Genomic DNA, 11,593 nt, shown 5'->3' with positions numbered 1-11,593 from the left:
CAGCTCGTATGGAGCCTGTGGTCATTCAACCAGTCACTCAGGTGACGTCAGTTGTCCAGGAGCTGGGCCCAGAATGGGTTGGAAAGAACATTAGGCTTCAATATAATTACAATTAACAAGTATAAATCACAGATTTTAGGGTAATTATCTAAAGCAGGGGGTAGGCGTGGAAAAACTGGAAAAAAGGAAACTTTAAGGAAAAGGAAACTTAAAATCCCTATAGGAAATAAAACTTAAAAGTGTTTTTAGGCGGGGAGGGGCTCCTTGTTCGGCCTGTATCACTATGGATGAGTTAACTAATCTGGCCAAATGTCAGTCTCAAGTATTCAATGAAGCTAATGATACCCACATAAAAGGTGGGATTCAATGAGCTGATAAATGTGAAAGCCCAAGGAATGGACACATAAATTATCAATACGTAGCACTTACTCTTCCTTCCTACCCTTTCCTTTCCTACCTTCTCCATTACCTTCTCCCTGCTAACTCTCTCATTCATTATCCCTCCTCCCCTCGGCCTTAGTTTAGTTTGGTATCACTTGGGAACACAAACCTCCTAGTTACAAAGAAAAATATAAATAAAATAATTTAAAGCCACTTGAGTTGTAGATGGACCGCTGGAAATGGCCCTCATGAAGATGTTGATCCATGGACAATACCTACGGTTACTCATAAACACCTGCCCATATTGTCCATAGTTTGCTTTAAAGCATATTTTCCCAACTTTTTTTTTTTAACTTGTAATGGAGGATTGAAACAGAAGTCCTGCTAAATATTGAGATCAAATTCATCTATAATGTCTTCTCAACCAACCAACCATAAAGACTGTCACTTAAAATGAGGTAAGTGCAGTATGTGCTTTTTCACAATTTGATTTGTGGCAATTTTTTACCTGGGTTTTCCTGGATCTACAAATGAAAATTTCAAATTTCCCAATTATTTCTATTAATTTATGAGGATTCATTTCTTCATTTAAACTGCCATACCAAGAAAGCACAAGGAAAACAGAAAGGAATTGCTTCTGTAGGGGGCTTAAAAAAACAGTACTTTTCCTTTCACTTCCTAAATTCTTTTGGCTGGGCTAATAGTCAAATTAACAGAAACAGGTTAACAGGAGAAAATCAAACTTTAATACATGTGCACAGGGAATTCTCATAAGCACATCCCTTTGCCAAGTACGTTCTCTGACCCAGAGATCAAAACCTGATCTACTATCCCCACTGGGAATTTAGTCAATCCTGATTTCAGCTACAATTGATAGCATCTTCTCATCCTAAATCAGGTCCAGTCTGACTGTATCTACTTCCTGCCTTCCTCCAGCCAGCCAGTTCTCCTGGAGTCCAACTCTGCTTGGTTCTCAACAGCATCATCTAATAACATTCATTATCACCCTCACCTCCCCCATCACACAAGCTAGGCACTGGGGAAGGCAGCACAGTCCTTGCCTTCAAAGTATTTACAGTCTCAGAGATGACAAGGTGCTTATAGTAGAAAAGCGAGTAAAGGTAAACATCACTAACAGGCAGCCCAGGTGAAGAGGTATGGACATGCAATTCTTCAGAAATCCCAGGGAAGAGTAGTTCACTGTGAGCTGAGCTGGTGGAAATGGCTTGCTGATAGAAACCCATGGTGCTGAGGCACTGGTTTAGAAAGCCAGTAAGGGCATGAAATCGGGAGCCAGACTGCCAGGATTTGAATGACGCTCAGCTCTGACAAAGCCTAGCTGTGACCTGGGCGAATCAAGCTCTTTGTGCCTCAGTTGCCTCCTCCCTAAAATGGGGACGATAATAATACTGCCTGCTTCATAGGCTTGTGGTGAGTATAAAATGAGTTAAGATATATGAAACACGCAGTATATAGTAAATAGTTACCCACTATTGTTTATGAGTGGTGTTCTTGAGAATGAGAAAGGTACAAGTGAGTGTCAATGTAATTACTTAATGCTGTCTGGGGAGGAGCATGTGTATTTAAGGCACAGCCTGGAACGCCTTGCATAATATCATCGTTAAGCAAAATGTCTTGTAATTGGCGCAGCTCCGAAAATACACATGCACAAGAGCATGTATGCGGGGCGGAGCCGCTCTGGCTGCGTGGTCGGTTTCTAGTCTGTAAACACGCGCGGGCCGGAGGGGGGTGCGCGCGAGCCCACGCTGCGTGTTGATTCCGACCACTGGGTATGAGACTGTCCCTGTGTGTCACTAACACACACTGATAGGAGACCTGCTTCGACGTGCGTGTCATGGCTTAAAAATAGATGCTAATCCGTCAAGCGGTCTGGCAGTGACAGCTACGGCGGCGACAGCAGGAGAATCATGGCCGAGGGGCTGCGGGCGCCTGTGATCTGCCTCCGGGACTGAGACCCCCGCCGCGGGCTGAGAGGTAGAGGGGCTGCGGCGGGTGGTCGGCTTCCCAGCCGAGGCTGTGAGGGAGGGTGGGGTCAGGAGAAGGGGCCCGGGAGCCAGCCGAGCAAGCTGTGCCCTCCTGGGCTCCCTCCTTCCACCTCAGCGCCAGGCTGTCTGGGTTGGCAAGGGCTGGGCGACAGCCATGAACCTGTTACAACCACGACAGCAGACGGAGGTGGGGGGGCGGCGCACTAGGGCCCCTGGCAGTCGGCAGATGGGATTGGAGAATGCCGAGGTGTGTATCCCGGGACAGAATGGGGCTTCTCCAACCCCAGGAAAAACAGAATCCCCAGCCCTGCATCCTTCCATCCCCTGCCCCAGGGGCTTCCTACACCTGGCCGCCTTCCTGCCTCCGTTTACCATTCGGCATCCCACAGGCAGCAGAATCTGTTTCTAGGAAAGATTGTTTTGAAATAAAGTGATGGGGTCTTGAGGCCTGAAGAGATGAGGTAGATGATGATGATGACTATAGGGCTGTATTTCTGTGCTCTTTCTGACCCAGACATTGAAAAAAAATATTTCTCCCTAAACACCTTCAAATCCAGTCTCCCCTCTCCAGTCCTGATCCTAATACCCCTGCTTCTTATGCTTTGTGAGTAAGTCTTGATCTCTGCTGGCCTGGGGGAAAGACAGGAGAGTGTGGGTACCACAAAGATGGCCTTTCACCTCTGGACTTCTGGTTGAGGGTTCTTGTGCTGAAGACAGGGAAGGGAGTGAGAGAGAGATTCTTCGCACTAGCCCTCCTGCCTTCTCAGACATGCAGGACCACAGTGTGAAATGCACGGGGAGGGAGGCTCTAGCCACAGTCTCCCCTCTGCCGGAGGGTCCCAGGGCAAGTATCAAAGCCTGGCCTTTCCTAGCTCTGCAGCCCAGCACATGGTCTTACTTTCGGAAGAGCTAGCTGTCCAGAGAGTCAGGCACACCTGCTAGGACCCATGCGCTGCTGACCACTTAACTCCCACTGCAACACGGATGGTAATTCCAGCCTCCGAGTCCCTGGGCCTGGCAGGAACCCTCATCCTTCCCTTTCCTCCCCCATCTCCAGTCCCCCATCCTCTGCTTCTACCCCTCCACCCATACACACACACACACACACACACACACACACACACACACACACACACACACACTACCCCAGCCCTGCTTCAACTCAGAAATTCTCACATTAGAGATAAGGTTTAATTAATCTTTTCTTTATACAGATCAAAGGAGGGTGGTTTGCTTGTTGTGCACATAGATTTGCACCTTCTTCCATTAGCTCCTGAATTCAGCAAGTATTTTCTAAAAACTTACACTTCCTCTTTATTGCTATTTCCCACTCACCCCATCCACCAACATACACATCCCATAACAGGCTTACCTCTGAGGCAGTGGTAGGGCAGGAATGGGTTAAAGCAGCCCCTCTCTCTGGCACTGAGGAGGCAGCTCGGCATATGTCATGGCCTCAGCGGCTACTGTCTTCCTGCTCATTCTCCCTGGATGGAGAAAGCCACCGCCCCCAACCCCCATTCCAACTCCCTAGCCTCTCTGGCTGTAGCCCCAGGCAGATGAGACCCAGATTCTGGCTAGCAAGTGCTCCAGCAGTGGGCAATGCTACCCAAACACCAAATGTTTGTGTGTGTGTGTGTTTATGTGTGTGTGGTGGGAGTGGGGGTGGGGCACTGGAGCAGAAACTCAGCAGCTGGGCAGCTCCCTCTCCCCGTAAACAAGGACATGTGACTCTCCCACCTCCTTGTGTGGCAGAACCAAAGAGCACAGAGAAAGGAGGTGCCGCAGCTGAAGGAGAAGATAATACTGGAGGCTCTGCCAGGGCCAGACTTACATCCACTCCCTTGAGAACCTTCTCCCCAGGGCCCAGCCCAGTTGGCAGAAAGGGAAGCCGCTTCTCTAGACTCGCTCAGGTGTGTCCTGCATCCCTTTCTCTTCCAGCAACAGCTACCTGGAGACTGACCCATCATCACCGCAGCCAACCCGGCAGCTGCCACGGTTTCTGCCATCTCTAAGATGTGTCCTGGTAACTGGCTCTGGGCCTCCATGACTTTTATGGCCCGCTTTTCCCGGAGTAGCTCAAGGTCTCCTGTTCGCACTAGAGGGGCCCTGGAGGAGATGCCAGCCGTTCAACATCCCTTCCTCAGTGTCTTTGAGTTGGAGAGGCTTCTCTACACAGGCAAGACAGCCTGTAACCACGCCGATGAGGTCTGGCCAGGCCTCTACCTCGGAGACCAGTATGTACCCAGCAGACTGGGGCCATGCCTGAGTGTGTGTGTATGTGTTTGTGTGTATGTTTGTATGTGTGTGTGCATGCAAGAAGAAAAAAGAAAGGGTGGCAGAGAGGCACTGAGTTGTATTGTTGGTCCCAGGTGGAGGATGGAGGTGAGGGGGTACAAGGGTGGAAAGTGGAGGCTGGAGGGTTTAGGGGAAGGGTTGGACAGGATTATTGATCTACCCAACTCTGGACAGTAAGACTCTGTTCAAGTAATAATGTCATTTATTTAGCAAAATTTCTTATTGAATGCTATGTACCAGCATAACAGATGACTTATCTGACCTTCCATCTATTGTGCTATGGCTCTTAAAAAGGCAGTCATTGGAGCCAGGAACAGTGGGTAGTAAGGTGAAGGGTTGACCAAGCAAAGCCACAGTATATGCAGTTTCTGCAAGATGGGGCTATGGAGAGAAGAGCATCGGAGGAAGGGTAGTTCCCACTTCTCTCTCTCAAGGGTTCTGTAGTATACAAGGAGTTTTTCACATGCAGTTTCTCTCTTAATCTTCACAACAGCTTTGTGAGGTAGGTACCACTATCCCCAGGTTACAGATGAGGAAACTGAAGCTCAGAGAAGTTGTGACTGGCCCAGAGTCTCACGGGTCGTAAGTAGCAGAGCCAGGACTTGGAGGTTCAAATTCAGTGCTCTTTCTACTTGAGGAGTTTGCACTGGACAGGGCATTTGCCCTGGGATACGACCATGTTGCCTGAAAGAGGTGTACCACTAAACTGAGGGATATGGGCCCCATGAACACCTGAAGGTGACATCATAAAACAGGGTAATTGTGAACATGGAAGAACTGGCAAAACACAAGAAGATTCTGGGTGTCAAAGAGAGTATAAAGTAACAGGGGAGTTAGGTGTGGGAGCAAGGAAGCATATACTCTCAAGGTTAGCAGGGATGTTAACTGTGACTTGGTTCAAACTGATGTCCTATTTGATGTCCAACTCCCCTCTGTTGCATCTATGCCCATATGTTGACCTCCTCTCTCTGAATCAATACCCCAGTGACAGGAAAACCACGTTTCCCAAGGTGCTCCCATCTTTTCTCAGCTAGATTCCACTGTTAGTACGTACTTCCTTCCATGAAGTACAGTTCCAGTAAATCCTTCCTCAGATCAAGTAAACTCTCCCAGACTCAGAGCACTCTCTCGATGTTTTACTATGGATATTGTTTAACTACCCCATTAGTCTTCTCTTCTCCAGACAAAACCTCCCCAATACGCTCAGCCCAGTATGCTCCAGGACAAGATTCCAGGTCATTGCCCATCTTGGTTCCTCCCTTTTGGGTCACCAGTAAGCAAAGTGGGGGCCTGGCACCGATGACATTAGCTTGGCAGTGGACAGGGTACAGATGAGGGACTCTTGCCCCACATTCTTGCTTCCCCATCCTCCCTCTAACCTCTACCCAATGCAGGGACATAGCTAACAACCACCGCGAGCTCCGGCGCCTGGGCATCACCCACGTCCTCAATGCCTCGCACAGCAGGTGGCGAGGCACGCCCGAGGCCTACGACGGGCTGGGCATCCGCTACCTGGGTGTTGAGGCCCACGACTCACCAGCTTTTGACATGAGCATCCACTTCCAGACGGCTGCCGACTTCATCCACCGGGCCCTGAGCCAGCCGGGAGGTAGGAGGGGACAGCAAAATGCACGGAAGGAACAGTGGACGTTGAGTCAGGGAACAGCTCAGGGTTCGGGTGTGGGGAGGGAGAGATTTGAACCACATGACTAAATGCTCAGGATAAAATGTTAAGGAAAGAAAAACATTCTCTCAACCATGTTTAAAATACATGAAATACATAAAAGACATAAAAAGATGAGAAGGAAATAATCCAAAATATTAAGAAAGTGGCAAGTTAACACCGGGGTGGTGAGACTATGGGTGATATGTTTCAATTTTTTTGCTGCTTTGCATGTTCCTACACTTTCTAATGATTTCTACTTTGAGCATGTCTTGCTTTAGTGATCAGAAAAAAGTATATATGAATAAAAAATATATGAACAACCACCCCCTGTCCCCCCCAAAAATGGTTGATAGAAACAGCAAGATGGAAGGGTGGGCAAAACTAAGGAAAGGACAGGTTAGATCTGGGGTGTTTTTTTTCCTTTTTCTTTTTTAATTTTAATTTTTTTATTTTATTTTATTGAGGAACAGTGTGTTTTTCCGGTACCCATCAGCTCCAAGTCGAGTGGTTGTTTCTTTCTAGTTGTGGAGGGCTCAACTCAGTGGCCCATGTGGGCATTGAACCAGCAACTTTGGTGTTATGTGAGCACTGTGCTCTAACCAACTGAGCTAACCAGCTGCCCAGATGCAGGGTTTTTTTGGCTGATGCACTCAGCAAACATCAACTGAAGCCCTACCATGCACAGAGCTCAGTTTTGCATTACTTATGAGTCTCTACCTTTGAGCCCTCTTTGAGTTTATGGACGCCGAACAGCTGCATGTTCTCCATCTCATTCTGTCTAGAGAATTTGCCAGGGTCCTGCGTTCTTATCACCACTCATCTGCACCCCATCCCGTGTCCATGCACCTCTACTCACATGTCTTCCTCCTCACTGTCTGAGTAGCCCTCTCCCTGGCATCCTCCAACCCACCACAAACAGTCTCATGGCTGCCTCTGTGTCTGTCCTCACAGGGAAGATCCTGGTGCATTGCGCCGTAGGAGTGAGCCGGTCTGCCACCCTGGTGCTGGCCTACCTCATGCTGTACCACCACCTCACCCTCGTGGAGGCCATCAAGAAAGTCAAGGACCACCGAGGCATCATCCCCAACCGGGGCTTCTTGAGGCAGCTCCTGGCCCTGGACCGCAGGCTGCGGCCGGGTCTCGAGGCATGAGGGGAGGGGGAAGGAGGTTGGTTGGGTCAGGCCTGTAGGTCTCTGACTCCCAGCTGGAGAGAGGAGGCCCAGGTGGCAGGTAGCAGGAGGCCCAGGTAACCCATCCTCTCCTGTGGGGAGGAGAGTGAGAGGGCTGGGGCATGGTCCCAGGTCACCATTGCTATTTGTCACAAAGGGATGGGGAGTGAGGGTGGGGAGTTTGGTGGATGTCCAGGAGGGAATTGACCAGAGAAAGAAGAAACTAGGCTGTAGGCAGAAGTCAGTCCTGAGATTTGGACATGGCTGGGTTCCAGCCAGGGTGCCCCTGGCGATTCAGAATCCCTTCCCCTCTTTGTGCCCAAGTGTTCCCCTCTCTCACTTATCAAGACAAAAGGGTCATCTCTGTCCTGTGCCCTTGCAGGGAGTCAGGGATGCAGCCAGAATGAATGTGATGATGTAGAGCTGTGTGGAGATGGTAGTGTAGAGACAGACGGTGAAGAGATGGTGTGAAAAGCTGCGAAACCCAAGGGAGAAAAATCACAAACTTGTTACTCCAAGCACAGGAGGAGGAGGTGTGGGAGGGTTGGCCCTGTGCCCGTGGGTGCTAGTCGTGGCCAGTAACTGCAGAGGGGCATAACTGGGAGTCTTAGATGATTGCTCGCTTACTGGATCCAGGTGGCTCGAGGGAAAATAAAGATGGTGGACACGAAGAGAGCCTCTTGAAGTCATTGACAGGTTGTATGAGTTCCGCACCTCTCCCCTGAGAACTCCAGCCCTGCTGGGGACAGCAACAGTTCCTGACTCTCTCATATTGGTCATAAGCCCCCACCAGCCTTTAAGCCTCCACCACCAGTTAGGGGAGGTTTCTCCCAAGTCCAATTTCACACTCCTCCTGGAAGAGAAATTTTGAACTGTTATTCCCAGCTATGTCCACACTGGGGCAGCAGAGGACCAAAAACTTCAAGTTTGCAACCAGTTCTGCGTAGTCACTCAGAGGAGAGGGCACAACCTTCATTTCCCAAGTTTTAAAATAGGTCTCTGTTCACAAACTTGGATGTGTACGAAATATAACTTTATTTTTAAAAAGTTAACCGGACTTCTATATCAAGTCCCATTCTGATGGGATAGCAGATTATCTTAAATCAATCCCAGACCTAAGTCCTATCTTCAGGGGTTTGGGTTTTCCTGGTGCCAAGAAACTGGAGGGGAGGCAAGAAGAGGTGATGCATTTCTTCCTCTTCTAATCTTTCCAGGCTTGCCTCAGAGGACTATAACACAATCTCCTTAGGAAACTTAGCCAAACATTAGGCTAAACAACCAGAGAGAATAGTGTGGTCTTTCTATTATCCCAATGGCCAAACTGCCAGCTACCACATCCCTCCTTTTAAAAAGGCATATTCCCAGAACAGAATATCTACCTGAATGGGAGAAGGGTATGGGATGGGAGACGACGTGAAAAATACAGCGAAAAACAATCACAATGTATCTGAAATGTAGGTCCTACCCCAAAGTACAAAAACTCAGATGCTCAAAGCTGGACAGTGTCTTCATATGTTTCATTTCTACTCGCCGACAAGACATAAATGAATCATCTTTTCAATATCTTTGACAATAGTCATCCAGCATTTGTTTGAACGTTTTTTGATGGTAAGGAACAAGTACGTAATTCTCATATCATTTAACCAGCTCTAAATATTAGGAAGCTGTAATACAACACACGCATGATGCAACCATGTTACAGTGGTAGTGAGATAGGCAGAAAGATATGATAGCTACTGACTGTAGCATGTGGCAGTTATGGCCTTTGCATGTCACTTTACTACTTCCCCACCTAGTTACATGCAGCAGTTTTGTCTACTTCCACAGAGCTGCTATGGGCATTTAACTAGATATAAGAAACCAAGCTCTGAGCAGTCAGTATTTAATAAGTTTCTTTCTCTCATGCTGTCTGTCGTGACAGCCCTTCCCAAGGTTTGAAGCCCCTCTCATGGCTGTCCTATGTCTTCCCATTTACAGCCCAATGGCTCTGATTTTTTTTAAGAGTCTACATTTGTCATGTTTCAAGTTTTCTCCCCAGCTTGCCAATTTTGGCATCTCTTCCTAATTTTGGCAATTGGAACTGGTTGCAATGCATCAGGCTAGGCCAGGGGTCAGCAAACTTTTGAGACAGAAGAGCCGCCAGGGGTCGGCAAACTGCGGCTCGCGAGCCACATGTGGCTCTTTGGGTACGTACATGTGACTCTGAAGTAAAACTGAAAATGAAAATAAAACTATCATAGTTTCATTTATGAACATTTTAAAGCATATTATTCACATAATGGTGAATGCATTTGTTTTATAGGTCTCGCAAAACTTCGAGGGACAGGATTGGCTCTTCCAGAGGTCGGCAAACTTTTGAGACAGATCGTACCCAAAAAACCACATGTGGCTCATGAGCTGCAGTTTGCCGACCCCTGGGCTAGACCTATATGAGGCCAGCAAGAACTATTGTCTGGGGCCTCAGATTTTGGTTACTCTGAGGGACAAATTTATCTAAGGGATAGAGAGAGGCCTTCATTAAGAATGTTGATTCTAATTAAAATGTATTGATTCTCTGTCCAAACCATGAACAAGAGGACTTAATATAACTAAAAGGAACCCAAACATAACTTAGGCTCTTAGAAGGGCCAGTACTATGATCTGACCAGGATAGAATACAATAGAACTGCCACCTCCTCTGTTCTAGTCTAGTAACCATATTACTATTAATGTAACCTACAGTCACAACCCTATTTGTGCAGTCTGAATGTTTACTTCGAGTGGAATAATTTAATACAAACTTGAAAATTTAATTCTAACTTCCGGTAGAGGAGTACAGCTACTAATGTATATTTGACCAAAAAACAAGTTTCAGATCATCTTCACAGTGCAGATTATATGTTTATTATTTAACAAAGCCAGATGATGGCTATGCCCAGGCACTCCTTCTGTCTTTACAGATATTAACTCATTTAATCCTTATAAAGACCATGTGAAGGAGGTGTAATTGTCATTGCTCAGGAACAGGGAAATTGAGGTGAAGTCATGTTCCCAAGGACACACGTATGATAGAATAAGTGGAAGAGCTAGGATTCAAGCCTGGGTGCTTTGACTCCTGAATCTGTGTGTGTAACTATCCTGCTGCAATACCTCAGACCTATAAGATTCAAGGGAGAAAAAGAAACAAATTTAAAAAAAGAATAATAATACAAAAATAAAAAAAATAAAAAAGATTCACGGGTGAGAAGGGAGGTCCACAGCCTGGTCATCACACAGGTAGGTTCAGTCCTATCCTCCAAGGAGCCTGAAAGTGACACCTGTCACAGGTGCTGAAACCAAGGTTAAATGTCCAGTCTTCCTCATCCTGTTCTTGGGGGAAGTTGGTTCTTTGAACCTAAGCAGAGGACTTGGAAATAAACAGGAATAAATGTGCTCTTGTTAGATCCAGCCTGTGCTTCCAGCGGGCTAAGCCTTGCCCCTCGGGAGCTGCTAGCCATGTCAATCTTGTCATCCTGCCTGGCGCCTGTCCTTGCCGCCTCCAGCCTCGGTCTCTGTGACGGTGACTCAAACCTCTGCGGCAGACCCCCAGGACCCTATGCTGCCTCTGGGGAGAGAGAAGGAGAAAGTTTGCCCTGTCCACCTCTAGAACGAATCCCGGCTGAGAAGTTCCACAGGGAGAGGTGGCAAAGAGAAAACTGCTGCACCTGAGGCCCAAGTAGCAGATGGAGCTGGAACGAGACAGGCAGCTGAGAATTACGCTAGCACGAGAGGGCTGGGTACGGCTGAACCGAAGCCCCTCCCCTCCCCCAAGAAGTGCCCTCCCCCCGCCACCCATGATCCTTTGAAGAAAAGGAAGCCTGAACAGAGGAGGAGTGGGGCCAGGTTGTGAGAAAAGATAAACCCTATTATCATATGTCTGTGTCATGTGAGAGAAGGAGCAAAAAATCCAAAAGCTGAGGAAAGAGCCCTGTTCATACCCTAATCCCTGGGACCCACAAATACATTACCTCATGTGGCAAAAGGGATTTTGCAGATGTGATTAAACTACAAACTTGAGATGGGGAGATTACACTAAATTATCTGGTGGGTCCAAT

At 47.7% G+C, this 11,593-nt stretch overlaps 1 protein-coding gene across 1 annotated transcript; it reads left to right on the top strand.

Moving 5' to 3' along the window:
- The first annotated feature begins 2,092 nt into the window (after nucleotides 1–2,092).
- On the top strand, nucleotides 2,093–8,191 carry DUSP26 (dual specificity phosphatase 26). Its single transcript, XM_019642839.1, has 4 exons — nucleotides 2,093–2,376; nucleotides 4,329–4,624; nucleotides 6,080–6,294; nucleotides 7,303–8,191. The coding sequence occupies exons 2-4, from the start codon at nucleotides 4,404–4,406 to the stop codon at nucleotides 7,500–7,502; spliced, it is 636 nt and encodes a 211-aa protein (XP_019498384.1). The 5' UTR covers nucleotides 2,093–2,376; nucleotides 4,329–4,403; the 3' UTR covers nucleotides 7,503–8,191.
- The last annotated feature ends 3,402 nt before the right edge of the window (nucleotides 8,192–11,593 follow it).

The sequence above is a fragment of the Hipposideros armiger genome, unplaced genomic scaffold, assembly GCF_001890085.2.
Source record: "Hipposideros armiger isolate ML-2016 unplaced genomic scaffold, ASM189008v1 scaffold_73, whole genome shotgun sequence".
Taxonomy (NCBI): Eukaryota; Metazoa; Chordata; class Mammalia; order Chiroptera; family Hipposideridae; genus Hipposideros; species Hipposideros armiger.
Note: the sequence above shows the minus strand (reverse complement) of the source record. Positions and strands in the feature narration are given on the sequence as shown.